This window comes from Oreochromis aureus, linkage group 6, assembly GCF_013358895.1.
Source record: "Oreochromis aureus strain Israel breed Guangdong linkage group 6, ZZ_aureus, whole genome shotgun sequence".
NCBI classification, from domain to species: Eukaryota; Metazoa; Chordata; class Actinopteri; order Cichliformes; family Cichlidae; genus Oreochromis; species Oreochromis aureus.
In genome coordinates, this window is record NC_052947.1 from 6,579,272 (window position 1) to 6,594,171 (window position 14,900).

Below are 14,900 nucleotides of genomic sequence, written 5' to 3' on the forward strand. Positions count from 1 at the left end.
TTGTATTACATAAAACACAGAAGCAGAAAACCTGGAATAGTTTGGCATCTTTACAGTTAAGCAATTACGAAAATAGTTGTAGAATTAACTGATCAAGTCTGCTTTTGAGTCGTACTACGTACCTTTGATATTTGTGAATGAGAGATAAGTGGGCTGTAAAGAAATAATGAGGCAAGAAAAATGGTTTTTAATGAGCCACCAGCTGAATGCTGCAGTCTGTAGCTGGCATGTTTGTGTTGCTTTTGAAGCTGCTTAGAAATCCAGTTCTTCTGTAATGGTTGTTTAACAATCTGTACCAACTTTCATACCCTATTTAACGTGCTCAGCTAAACCCCCACCCCATCCCAGAAACAAAGCAGCGCGCCTGTTACAGATGGTATTTCAATACCCAAAGACACTTCAGCCCTCAAAGCCATTTTATAACAGTAACACTGTAGTCACTGAGGCAGTGTGATGTCTGGGAATTACACCCGCAAAATTTGGTATCACATGTGCCTGTGCTCAGCCAACCAACTCAGACGAGACGGTTTGAGGTCTCGTCTGGACTGGAGACAGAACAAAATGGATCGTGTGTGGGCAGACAGGCTGCTGGCCGCGCTGTGATGAGCCGAGATGTCCTCGCCATCACACACACACACACACACACACACACACACACACACACACACTGAAGCCAGAACTCACCACATTCAGTTTCAGAGGAGCTCGAAATTTCAGCTTCCACCACTGTCTCCTCCATTCCCTCCTCTCCCTCTTCCTCCTCCTCTTCCTCGTCTTCGTCCTGCTCCTCATCCTCATCCTCCAGCTTCATTTCGGTCTCCGCCTGGCTGTCCTCCCTATCCTGCTCTTCCTGCTGATTCTCCACCACCTGCACCTCCTCTGTCTGGGAGTTGTGAGCAGGTCCTGCCCCCAGCTCCCCTCCCTGGCTCAGGGAGTAGTTGTGCTCCTCGCTGCAGTGCTCCAGAGCCAGTCCTACTGCAGCTGCTGCTGCTTCCTCTTCCTCTTGGGCCACCTGATACACCTCCACCATGCGCTTCCTTGACACCACCTCATCCTGCCCGCCTTCAGTCACTCTTCCTGAAACACACAGCTCTGTTGTCCGGGCAACAGAGATACACCCTTCCTCCTCCTCTTCCTCCTTCCCTGAAGCAGTGTTCTGGACTTCCGGTGTGCCAGGAGGGGCTACGTGTCTGTTCCTCCTCCTCTCCTCCTCCTCCTCCTCTTCCTCCTGCTCTTCCCGGCTCCTCCCCCAGCAGCCCATCAGCACAGCCTCCTCGGAGCAGGGCAGCAGCTCCCCTCCGACCCCGAGGCCCAGTTTGGTGTAACGAGCCATCTCATCCAGCGCGGACACATCCCAGCGCTCTGGGTGCAGGTCTTCACCAAAGCCTCCGTCGTCCACCAGGTCGCTTAGCAACTCAAAGGGCCGTTTCCTTGGCAATGCTGGGGAGCCCAGCATAAGGAGCACACTCTAAAAAGGGGACAGAGATAAATGACACTTAAACATCTGATTTGTGACAAAAAAATAAACAAACTTTTAAATCATTCAGTATTTTAAAGATTATTTTGGTGTAAAATGACAGCATTTACTAGCTGTTTAAATTCTGAATCTGCTTCTGCTACTAAAACAGGTCAGAATGAGTTGTGTGGGAAAAAAAAAAAACCTTAATCAAAATTACCCACCCTCCCCCAGTGCCGTAATCCTGTCAGGATTATTTCACACCTGGCCCACATACACTGACTGTTGATAACTGAGATGCCACATGAAGAATTCTGTCTTGTTTTCAAGTGAGGCATGATATTTACACATTACTGAATAACTTAACTGTATCTGCGATGTATATATATATATATATACATATAAAGAGAGAGAGTGATAGAGGTTTAATGGTTTTTCAAGGAGAAACCAAAAGCAGAATACAAACAACGGTCTCGTGTCCCAATTATATTTCCCACTCTGCCATAGCCTGACCACCTGACCTTCTGCCACTGCGGTTACTGCTGCTGAGCTCTCATTATATTCCTAATAGAGGCATGATAGGACATTAAAGAGAAGAGACATGCAGCAGCTTAATGCATCAATGCACACACAGACAGAGGAGGAGGATTATGTGACAGCACTGAAATGGAAGGATGACTTCATCGCTCTATGTAACCTAATAATATAGGCTTTATCATAAAAGCACAGTTTACCTGGGCATCTATTTAACGATATGTCTTTCCAGACTTCTTCCCGTGCTGTTATAAAAGCATGTGTTTAAATACAGTTGAGAAATAGCTCCAATGTGCGGTGTAGTGAAAGCTTTAATGGTTAAAGATCAGGTGGGTTGGAAATGGTTCATGATCCAATCATCATCAAGCCTGTGGCCTATAGTACAGATTGAACATTGAATTTAGAGATCATTACACGCAAAAAATCTACATTCCAAAAAAAAAAAAAAAAAAACAGCTCATATTTTGTTGTCCTTAAAGAACAGGTTGGCAAATTTACAACTGAGCATTATAATCAGCTGCTGCTCCAGCAAGTCTTTCACTTTATAAACAAATAGGCTGGTGATCACAGTGCTTATTCTGTTCTGCTGCCTCAGTGAGCTGAGCATCACTACACATGAACCAGGTTTCCTCCTCCTGCAGTATCATCAGGTGCAGATGCTGGCTCTGGATCTGACATCAGGGTGAAATCCTCTCTGGGGAAGCAGCTGAATGTGACTGCACTGACAGCCAGCAAACTAGCCAATGAGATATACTTTCAAAGTAAGAGCACGAGGTATTGTTCACTAATAGATCAATGACCAATGACATCATTTAAATTGCTACAATGAGTCACCAACTCAAATTAGGCAGCCAATTATATATCTGTTTGTCCTATACACTGGCTACCCGAGGTCACACTATAAGCTGCGTGAGCTTTGGCTCTGTCTATGTTGTGCTGTCTTACCTGGTCGTACTCTGTCCTGCCTCCCTGTGGCGACATGGCCAGAGGGTAGGGGCTCAGCAGACCCCTGTGCCCTCCGTAGGCCTCGCCAAATGCAGGCTCCATCCCATTCATACCCGGCTGGAAAGGAGGTACAACACACACACACACACACACACACACACACACACACACACACACACACACACACACACACACACACACACACACACACACACAGAGTAAATCCAACACTGAAGCGAGGAGGAGGATAATTCAGAGGTGATGGGTGAGAGCGACTGTAGCTTTCCTACTTTACCTGAGGCATGCCCGAGGCAGGAAGTTGTCAGGTCGCAGTCCCAACGTGAGTGTGAGTGAGTTTGGCAGCAAAAACTCGACTGAGTTCAGGTCTGAGCATTGAGATGTCACCAGCAGAGACACAAGAGGGAAAGAAGAGTTCATCACAAAGATAGAAGTGAAGGAAGATAAAAGGAGACAAAGAGAAATAGAAGAAAGTACTTACCTAAGATTGAGAGGTGAGCGGGCCAAGGGGGTGAGCTCTTTTCACATGTCGCAGCTCTGCAGCTCTCAATTTCTCAGCCTGAAGGAGAAAACAATAAAAAAGCAAGCAAATCAATGTGACAATGAAACCTAGGGATGCAATACATAATATGAACACAAAAATGTTACAGTGTTACATAAGCCTTATATTGTTTTGTTGGCTTCGTGCAGCACAAGTTGTCTGTTTGCTGCTACTGATTTCAGTTTGTTTGATCGGCACAAAAGGAGGAGACGACAGCAGTACAGATGATAAAATGCAGGTTTTAAATGTGTCTTTTTAATAACAGATCCACAGTGCCGCTCTTAGATGAATGGGCTTCTTTGACAGAAAACATTTCACAAGGGCAATCTGTAAAATTCACTTTTGTTTGTTTATTGTGGTGTTTTTTTAATATATTTTGTATTTGTAAAGCAAAACATTAATGAGTTCAGAGCTCTTTATTGTCTGTTCAACAGCGGCAGCTATTGTTACTTACATTAGTTGGCTAGCTTTCTATTAATACATCCATTCATTCAACATGAAAAAAAAAAACATGCTGGTGCTGCAAAAATGTAGGACATATCACTTCCAAGAAACCCCTGCTAACAATGAGTGTTTAAAACAGCAAATGCAAAAGCTTTCATGCACTAGATAAAGGTTGAATTCTGTTGTGTGTCAAAGCATTCATATGATTCACTGGCATTTGTTATTTCTACTGCTATGTGCATTAAAGGAGAACTTTGATGTTCATTTGTTAAACATTACATGACCAGTGTGGGATGAGGATCAATGAGCTGGAAAGGAGAAGAGTTTGGATAGATAAGCTAAAGATTAGTGCTAAAGTTAAACAGCTCTCAAAGGCACCAGTTAAGTTTAAACAATAAAACACAACTTCCATGCTTTGTATGCTATGGAATTAAAAAGGCTAAAGTATGCAGGGCAGGAGGAAGTCAATATCCTCAAGGCTAAATATTAGCTCTTGTCCAGCTAACTGAAAAATGTGCAAAGCAAGCTAGTTTAGCTTAGCTGACAAGTTGATTGAGCCGTGTTAGCTTGTACCATGACTGCCAAGGTCATGAGCAAACAAAGAAAGAAGTCAGCCCATCTTTGTCTACTCTCTTAACTCCCCAACTGATTCACTCCTTCTTTTATTAATATCAATCTTTAAAAAGAAGTTTTTGTTTTATTTTTACATTTTAAAAACATCAGAAGTAACCTTACTTAAAATCCTAAGTAATGTTTCAGCATTATATTATTGAAGTGGTCAAGTACTTTGACAAACTTTTCAGGTCAGATCAGGTGATGAGTACAAAGTTGATATGCATCCAGTTCTTCCAGTTTCATTACCTTACAGATACCGTGGCCAGCTATCTGCATGTAGACTGGCTCTCACAAAAGAAAGGCGATGTGAAACAATAATAAATGCATTGATGACAAAATGCTCTGCAACTCTGAGTGCAATAAAAGCTTCCCAAGAGGAAGAGACAGAGAGGCTGACAGGGATAGCATCATAATCAGAGCTTTCAGTCATGCCAACTAACTTGTGAACAACCGCTGCAAACATACAGTACTGTGCAAAAGTCTTGAGCCACCCCTTATTATTTTACATTTAGCTAGAAAAAAGGGAAAATAGCAGTGCAAACACATGAAAATGCAGTAGATAAGGCAAAAACTGGAGTTTGTACAATTTTAAATAGCTTAAAGGTAATACTTGGTATGACCACGTTTATTTTTCAACACAGCCTGAAATCTTAGGCAAGGTTTCTCGTCATTCCTTTAAGAAGTCTTCAGAATTTCTCGGAGCAGAATAGTTTTCCAGGCGTACTGAAGGACATCCAAAGCTATTCTTTGAAGAAGAAGCTTTGCTGCCTGCCTATTGTTACATCTTCTGTCACCATGATCCCACACTCTTTCAATAACGCCTGGCTCTGAGGAGGCCAATCCATAACTGTTGTATTCCAATGTGTTTTTTTCTATCCAGGTATTCTTTTACTGAATTGGCAGCCTATTTTCCATTAACAGTAAGATACTTTCCAGATTTCAAGGTGGCTCAAAATCTGTTTGTGTTTTCTTGTATTTATAATTCCACCAATTATGACAATATCCCCAACGCCACTGGCTGATATGCAAGGCCCAAAACACGACAGAGCCTCCAATGTGTTTTACATGTGGCTGCAGTGACTTACTGTTGTACCTCTCTCCTAACCGCTTCTGTACATGTTTATAGTGATTTGAACCAAAAAGTTTGGAATTCACTTTATAAGACCTGTTGCCACTGATTTTCAGTCGAGTTCTTGAGTAATTTGGCATGCCTCAGCTTCTTCTCTCTGTCAAGACAACCTCCCTTCAACTGAGACTTCTGATGAGGTTTTGGTAAACATGGATGGTTTATCAGAAAGACCAGATGCATCTCTCGTGCCCTGTGTCAGGTCTTTGCTGGATTTTTTCGTATTTCTTAAGGACATGACTTTCAGATACAGTTCATCTGCTGCAGATTGTTTTTACATCTGCCAGATCTTTTGTCTGGCACCAAACTTTCTGTTATGTGTAAACAGAACATTGGTTTATCCCTTGAGTCAGATGCCTTTTTATGTTTGAATGATTCACACAGGTACAAGAACTGAAAATTAGTATTAAAACCCCCCCAAAAAACCCTGTAGCTCAAGACCTCTTTAAAAAATAAAGTGTGGCTTCTTCCAAGCAAAATATAAAGAAATGAGGGGTGAGTCAAGACTTTTGGACAGTAATGTGCAAGCAAAGTTATCACCAACGCTGGTGTGAAATAGTACAAAGTTCTAACCCTCTGCTGATAATTTCATTCACACTATGTTACATCTCCTGCTAACAACTGGCCCCCGACACTGACGGATGGTGTGTTAAACACAGAATAAAACAACTGACCTCACAGATCTGCACATTGTCACTGATATAAGGCGTAGCTTTTTGAGTAAAGACTGGACCGATATCTGAATACGGTATCACAGGAATTATAAAGTCAAAAGTCAGCATTGACCTATTTGTAGCCCCATGAAGCATGTGTCGTTTACTTGTCTGTTTGAAGGGGCTTAGAATAGAAAGGGAAGAGAGGCGAGAGGTGCAGGACAGGCAGGTGGAAAATTCACAGATTTCAACCAATTCCACATTGAACAGGAAGAAATGGTGCATTTGTCGAGGACCACTTTCAGCCTCGAACAGATGCACAGATTGCACGCCAGATTAAAAAAAAGCAACAAAAAAAACAACTCCGCAGTGTGTTCATAATATTGAAGCTACATGTCACAGTGCAACAGTGTGACTCACTAATGTGTTTTAATTGTTTATGAGCAACAGTGGCGCAGAGGAACACACACAGTAAACGGCTTTTCATCGGACTATCTTACTGGTCCACTGAAGAACTGCTTCTTTAGCTCCGCCTCATACGGGTAAACTTGAGCATTGACGTTGCTTTCAGCTGCTCCTTTCATTAATGTTTGTGTAACCAAAACTCTGATTCTCCCTTAAAGGAGAAGGGAGGAGGCCACACTGCAGGCGCCGAATACACCCGGCTCTTTTCAGATGGCAACATGATGAAATACCGAGCAACATAACGCACATACACACATACACACACACACACACACGCTGCAGGAACAATGCAGACCTACTGTTCAGTACCTGTGGAAAAGCCGAAGAAAGCAGCTCACACAGACCCTGGTTGAGTGTTTGAGAACAATGCCATAATATGTTCTCCGTGGATTGACCTCAGGCACACAAGAATGAGGAAATGAGGATTGGCTGGGCGGTTATGACACTGCCTTGGCACGCCAAATGGAAAACTGGTATTTGGCACATGAGCCAAGCCAGCTACCAACATACTGTGTACACAAACACTTATCAGACACATACAGGGCTCTGAAGCTGATAACCAACGGGTGGAACAAATATAATAATCCAGGATTCACACAAATGAATAAAAGATACACATTATTTATCATAAAGTTACAGCAGTAAGAGCGGGACCGTTTGAAACGTGAAGCTCTGGGAGTTTGTGCTGAGGGTTAAAGCTATGTAGATTATTATGGAAGCAGTTCACTTGTACCAACAATAAAGTTGTTTGAGTGCCAGCTTTGAATGTTTCTGCACTTACGCAGAGCAAAAAAAAACCCAACCTTTTGAATACGATAAATCAAAATGACTTAGTAGGCTACCAAGCCACTTTCCACTCTGTTGCTGGATGCAACACTGGTGCTGATATATCCTGCAAACAGGAGTGAAGCGCACATGCAAATGTGTCCATGGCGCACTATTTACCATTTCTTTTAATCTTGTTTATATGAACACAGTGCTCCTCTAGCTATTTGCTGCCTCTACAGGGAAAATTTGCACAATGAAACAGATACACCAAACAGACTTGTATTTATATTTGTTCACACCACGGCTGATATAGGTGGCTTCATGCAATAACAGCTGAGAAATCCTTTTGTGCACATTGGTTAAATATAGGGCACGGTCCAAAGGGCTCTTTGCTCATAAAGACACTCACAGAGTTCACAGTAAGGCAGCGGGGAAACAAAAAAGTCAACAGCAACCAATAACCATAGGCTTTACATTCAGCCAACGATGCATTTAGCCCTTTGTAAACAAGACTCCACAAGCAAAGTGGATGCCAGCACAACTGTGGCTTACGTAACAACACTGGACGCACACTGACAAAGTAAATATATATGCTAACACTCACAATGCGGTAAGAAAATGGTTCATGTAGTGCAGGTGGTGCATGACGAAATTTACTTTTCCTTGTTATGGAGCCCCCCCCCCCTCCCCACCAGCTGTCCCCCGCCACAGAGGACCTTTCGATGCCTTCAGAACTTACAGTAATTGCAGCCATTTCTAACCCCATGTACACTTAGAGCTGACTTTTCTATTAGTCTATTATAAATGCACTGGAGCAATTATCCTGTGAACACTGTGTGGGCACAGAAAAATGCAAAATAAAACTGAACCCATATCCTTGCAACAGCTTGTTATGTAACACAGGGCAGGGTATTCAAAAGAATCTGTGTCACGCCATAATGTACCCTTCCAAAACACATCTACAGTACATTCAAGAGCTGCAAACAGTTGCACTATTATTGATTCATCTGGCATTTGTTTTTTCAATTGTTGTGTGTGAAAATAATCATAAAAAAGGCAAGTCACTTATTTACAATTTCCTACATTCCAAACTGACACATTGTTTCACCCAAGCTACAATAAAGAATGCAGATCCAGTCTATTTACTGTCATTCAAATGACATGCTGGAAAAAGGACGCACTTCATGCTTCAAACTAAAAAAAAAGAAAACAACATTAAAATTCAAAATGAATTCTTGGTTATTTTCAGCTGATGAACTACGTGATCAATCCATGAATTGTTTCAGCCCTACTGTATTCTAACACGGGCAGTTGTTAAAAATGGTTTGCCTGTGGTGGGGTTTTTATTTGGGTAAAGAGCATCACCATGACACCAGAGTTACAGCTCCCCTGTTTGCAAGAATGAAAGTAAGTGTGGGGGTGAACTTCACTATCAGAGGGTTAATGAGGCTCTGGACAGAAATCTGAGGGCCTTCCAATTTACTCTCTCAGAAATCGTCCTTTTAATGCCATTGTCGAACGAAACTGGCTGCTGTGAAAGTGAGACTGTAGCAGAGGGAGCTCAATGAGCAGTAGTGAAGTTTTATATATTTCGTAATGTCCAAACTGAAATAAAATGACATTTATGTCTTAGTTTTTCTCAGAAAGCATGCTAGCATCTCGCAAATGCATGTTAATTTTGCTCCGTGAATAGGGCAGAGGAGCGTGCCCTGACGATGCCTGTTTCCAAAAGATAACTAAAACAGATCAGGAGCATAGCTCAACCACAACTGAAACTTCCATATGCCTATAAGAAGCAGCAGCTTATGGTGGTTGAAAGTGACTGGTACCAGGTGGCCACTGCAAATTTCACTCCTGTAGATGGCTGCCCCTCTCTGAGCCTGGTTCTTCTGGAGGCCTCTTCCTGTTAAAAGGGAGCTCTTCCTTCCCACTGTCACCAAACGCTGTTGACATGAGAACATCTGGTTGTTGGTGCTTACTCTCTAGTATTATAGGGTCTTTACCTTACAATGTCAATAGACATAAGGTGATAGTTGTGGTGAATTGATGCTATATAAATAAAAATGTAACTGAACTCAATGGCTTCATGTCTGTCACTGTAAAGTGGCTCTTGGAGCTGTGAGGTCCCTAATACTCACAGAAAGGTGTTTTAATAGAGAAACCTGGAAAACAGAGACAGAAAAAAACTAAAAAATGAAAAATGCTAAAATTACCAGAATAAAAAAATAAAAAGTCAAAATTTCAGTTTTTCACTTTCTGCCTTTTGTAGAGTTGTCCAGAGAGTGAAAGTTCCTGAGTATTCAAAAGTTCATTAATGTAACACTGCAATGGAACAACTAGACAACTGCTTAAATTGGCCCCTAACCTATCTGAAAGTATAACAGGAAGGACTACATGTCCATGGTGTGGCAGCTGTCCTCATGACAGTCTGCAAGCAAGGATATAAGTATAGCGCCTGCCCCAGGAGTGCCAGCTATTTCTCTTCATCATTATTATTATTATTATTTGAAGTTTTCAAACAGTCATGTGATAACTTATGGTATTTTTGTTCCATATACTACCATACTTTCTCCATAAAAACTTGTTTTTGCACTTTCAGAATTAACGTAGTATAGTGCTAGCTGGGTATAACGCACACATCTGAGATTGGAAGCAAGTCATTCTGACACTGGACCACGAAGCAAATTTAAAGCAGTCTGACCAGGCATTGAACCTTTAGCAGCTGGAGGCCTCTTCAGAAATAATCAGGAAAAAAAACTCCAGGCTGACGTCGAATTGCACGAATGAATGGAGGTTACGCACGAGGGAGAGAGACTGAAAGTGAGAAAAAAGTAAATTCAGAAGGAGCCCAGTGAGAGGCTGTGATGGCAGAGAGTGTGGCCGAAAACAGCGAGGAGGAGGCGGGAGAGCGGGGAGGAGAGACGATCTGGCTGTCAGTCTGTCTGGGAAGCCAATTTGCCAAATTAAAGCTCCAAAATTCTGGGCGGCGGACAAAGGTCGGTCTGCCTGGGAAAATTCTTCGCATCTCCAGTAATAAAATTAAAACATGTTAATAACTGCAAAAAATAAAAAAAATAAAAAAAAATACAAGAACAAACACCCAAAACGACCTGGATGCGCCCCCGCCTCTCCGTGTCCTTGGAGCTCCGTTTCCCGTAACGATGGAGAGCAAAAGTGGCCCCCTTCTGCCGCCCCTCGCCTGTCTTCCCGTCCATCCAGTGCGCGTCCGCAATATTCCCGAATAAACCTTTTAATCACTGACCCGATCGGTGGAATCGAACTGACGGGGCACAACGGTGCTGTGTCCCCGCACAGCTGGATACAACAACAGCAGCAGCAGCACATAAAGAGCCAGAGCACGAAGGGAAGGTGCCATGGTGGCAGCCAGCAGCGTGTCCCGCATGGCACGGCGAGCCGGAGAGCCGCGCTCCCACATCCAGCCTCCCTCCTTTCTCTTTCACACCTCATATTCACATTTTAAGCATTTGTACTTTACTTTTTTAAAACTGCAATATAACGCAGAAAGAAATATTCCTACCTAAAGCAGCCACCACGCTTCGCGGAGTATCCAGCCGAGACAACAGGGATCCTTTCAGCGCACAGACAATAAAAATGGGGCGCAGCTGGCAGTGCCACCGGATGTCCAATATTAATTGTTAATACGGCCGATTTGAGAGCCTGTGGATGGGCTCCGGCGCTTTAACGGCCCCAGCTGCGGTCAGGTGGCCGCTCTCTGTCCACACCGACTCGGACTTTCGTTACATTAAAGTTGAATAAATCTCAGAACAACTTTGGCTACTGTAGGTCCACCTGCAGGTGCTGCTTCCGATTGATGGTGGCTGTTACAGGCCGAGGCAAGTTATGCCCGTCATTAAATGTAGGCTTTGTCGGCGAGAAACTGTAAACTTTGAGCCATTACAGAGAATAAACACCGGGAGCAAAAGCTGCCTGGCCGCGGATATAGGAAACATAAACAAAACGGTATAAATGCGTTATGTAGCGTGAAATTGGATGGTAAAAGTGTAATTTGGTACATTTAAAAAATTATATATATACGCTAACTTGTTACGTATATCGCACGTGGAAAACATATATTTCCAGACGTTTTTGTGAACGTGGTGCATTTATTATTCCAAATTCAAAAGTATAGTTCTTTATCGTGTAGCTCCAGTGTGTAAATCCGTGTGAAAGTAGCCATTTTTATCACAGAAGACCGTTAAAAGCCGTCATATTTTTTTTCTATATGTGCTTTAAATATTTTGTCAGTTAATTATCGGTCGTAAAACTTTACGTAAATGCTTATGTATTTGTCCAAAGGTACATAGCTGCGAGACGGGCTTTACCTTAACGCGTGTCCTCGGATGTCCCCTCCGAGTTAATGCTCCTCCGGACCGGGGTAAAATGTCGGCCTCGGCCTCTCCAGATGATATTACTCCGCACCATCCACGGAGGGGGGAGAAGAGGCTCACGCATGGACAGCAGCAGTGACCGCTCAGCCCAGAAATCCCGTTCAAGCTACAGCCACATGCAGGAAGTTAGTTCACGGCAGTACCGAGCTGGCCTATATGGCGGATAAACGGGACAGAAGATGGTTGTAGGACTGTTAAACACCCCCTTCTCCACCACCACCACCCCGTCCTCCTCCTCCTCCTCCTGTCTTTCCCTCCCCTTCATTGGTGCAGAAACCTAACGTTTTGGAGATGAGAGGGTGGGAGAACAGAAGCACTCATCTCTCCTCTGAAGCTAATTCCGTTGTTAATAAACTTTTACGAGCTCGCACAGCAGACCCCCCTCTGTGTTTGACTTGGTGCCGTCCGCGGGACTCACAAAATAACACTGGGGGACACTTTTGGAGCCGCCTCCGCGGGTTAGAACCACTTTTACGGGCTCAGAATGAAATATAAACACAAGCAGAGAGATAGAGGGCGTGGATCCGCGCGTGCAGTGTGCGTCCTGTTTGCTGTCACTGAGTAACAGCGCTGTTGTTGCTGTTGGCTACGCTGTGGTTAGCTACTAGGTTCAGAGTTCAGCGAACCATACAAGTAGAGAAAGGAGTTGGGAGAGACTGACCTGATCGAAATGGGAAGTGTGTCAGTTGTAAAAAACAGTTGCAGTTCTCATCGGCGGGTTGGGGGGCACTTGAGTTTACGAATAATCCCGAAGAGCGAGTGTCAGAGCTAAAAGATTAGGCTGCACTTCTGGCAGGGCCTTTCAAAATAAAAGTCTCGATGAAGAATAAGCTATAAAATGTATATTATTAACTTAGGGTTATATTAAAAATATACTTTTTTTTATAATGCAACATTTTGAAATAATATTCACCTATTTATATAAAATCAATTTAAAAAGGGGTACACTTTTTATAACTATTTTTCCCCTTGATATCCCTTCATATCTGGTGTGTTCAAGGATTGTATTTGTTAGGTCTATAGCTTATTTTCACATCTGTTACCCTCTCCCATTACATACCTCGGAGTAACACGAAGTGAAGTACTTTCACACATAAAATACAATTTTAAAAGCATGCATTCGACTGTGATTACCCTGGGGATATGTTCACTGTAACAAAATGTAAGATATGAAAATAAATTTTAAAAGGTTTTTTAAAAAAAGGACATCCATACAAACCGTAAGTCCAAAAACATGATTCCTGATTTAGATAGAAAATAGAAATCAACTTATATATGTTAAGTTGTTTTCTCATGACAAATAAGCCAGATACCAGGTAAAAAGTAAAAGAGTTCATTCTAACCTCAAGACATTTCATCACGAGTTTGAAAATGTATCATATGATAGCGCTGATTTTGTGCCCAGGGTCCCGTGAGATCAGACTTTTATTATGAAAGACAGACCAGCCGGTTTTGCGCTCGTTCACTTTTTATAACTTGACCACAAGTGAAAACGGATACAGTTTGATCTACGACACGGCGTCGTCATAGGGGTGTGGTCATACGACCCGTCTTTAAGGACACCGGGAGGATTCACGCTACGAACCCACTGACCTCAGCGGGGCTCGGGGGCGACTTCAGAGCAGAACCCCGCTGGAACAACTTCACCTCCATACCCACATGTCAAACAGAGGAGCAGACGTCTTTAAGTACTATATAATTCCAGTTCTTTATATTCGCATTAATAACCAGTTAAATAGAGACAGGCCAGTTTGTGAACATAGATACAACTGAGGTAGAATAACTGAACTTGACAGAACGTGTTCAGTAAACATAAGATGATAAGCTGTAACATTAATATTCATCATGGTTAAAAACAACAAATTCATTTATTTTGTAATAAGATCAAACATATTGCACAATAATAAAGAACCATTTCTTAACATGTAAGAAATGTATGCAGTAAATTTCCATCACAAATATTTTCTTTGAACTACAAACAGAGGCAACAGATATTTTTAACTCTGTAAATATGTGCAAGCTAGAAACTGTTTCTATGCTAATTTAGTAAGCTTAGTAAACATTCACTCAGTTCAGCAGAAGAAGAGCATTAATACATTTTGAAATTTTTAAAAACTAAAAACTAAAAGATTGTTTGATTACTGTGGATATACAACCACCACTTTCCAAAAACAAAAATAATGGCTTGTAACATGCAGATTCATGGAGCAGTGGTTTGCAGGTTATTCAAAATAATAGCTCCAAGCAGTACTTTGGTACATATGGTATGGAGAACTTGAATGTGTGTGACCATTAATGCTTCATGATATGTATGTATGATGCATCTATACATGCATATACATGAAAAAAATATCTTGCTGTTGAGATAACATCTTTCGGCTCATCTGCAGGTCGTTGCAGAGTTACATAGCAGTGACATAGCAAAAGCTGGCTGCTGCCTTATATTACAGAGACAGCCATACAGTTCAGGCAGCGATATTTAGGTCAGCTATAGCTGCTTGTGTAAAGATAGTTAATTCTTAATGTACTCTCAGAGGAAAGTAGGTTGTCATGGTGCATGAGCGCATTACATCACATTTTATGAATATTGCTGAGGATAAGCTGTGTGGTGTTTGTGATTATCTGTGCCTGCCAGTTGAAGCCCATATGTGTTGCCCTCTCGACTGTCTGTATGTCTATGTGTGCCCTCTACGTGTGTATATATACATATACATATAGATAGATAGATAGATAGATAGATAGATAGATAGATACACACTTCAATCATTTACCAAAAACATGCCTGTGTTTTCAAAAGGTTGTGTAGATTTAAAGGATTGTTTACTCATTAATTTATGTCCATGGTGATATTGCAGTGCTGCCCCACCATTAATTTAATTGCAGCTGAGAAATATAAATTAATATTTTCAATTTTATATTGCAATGA

At 42.1% G+C, this 14,900-nt stretch overlaps 1 protein-coding gene across 3 annotated transcripts in view; it reads right to left on the minus strand.

The window, feature by feature from the left end:
* LOC116315577 (CREB3 regulatory factor-like) overlaps window positions 1–12,723 on the minus strand; it is a 43,927-nt gene extending 31,204 nt beyond the window's left edge. Inside the window, exons 1-6 of one of the 3 annotated variants that reach the window (XM_031733905.2) lie at window positions 12,636–12,715; window positions 11,909–12,126; window positions 3,435–3,512; window positions 3,231–3,321; window positions 2,936–3,052; window positions 685–1,468 (exon numbers count right to left, since the gene is read on the minus strand). In XM_031733905.2, the coding sequence (XP_031589765.2) occupies window positions 685–1,468; window positions 2,936–3,052; window positions 3,231–3,239 (910 nt within the window). In that variant the 5' untranslated portion in view covers window positions 3,240–3,321; window positions 3,435–3,512; window positions 11,909–12,126; window positions 12,636–12,715. Of the gene's footprint in view, window positions 1–684; window positions 1,469–2,935; window positions 3,053–3,230; window positions 3,322–3,434; window positions 3,513–11,908; window positions 12,391–12,635 lie in introns of those variants that run through there. The other 2 variants (XM_039613205.1, XM_039613204.1) reach the window with 2 other exon arrangements.
* Between the last annotated feature and the right edge of the window lie 2,177 nt (window positions 12,724–14,900).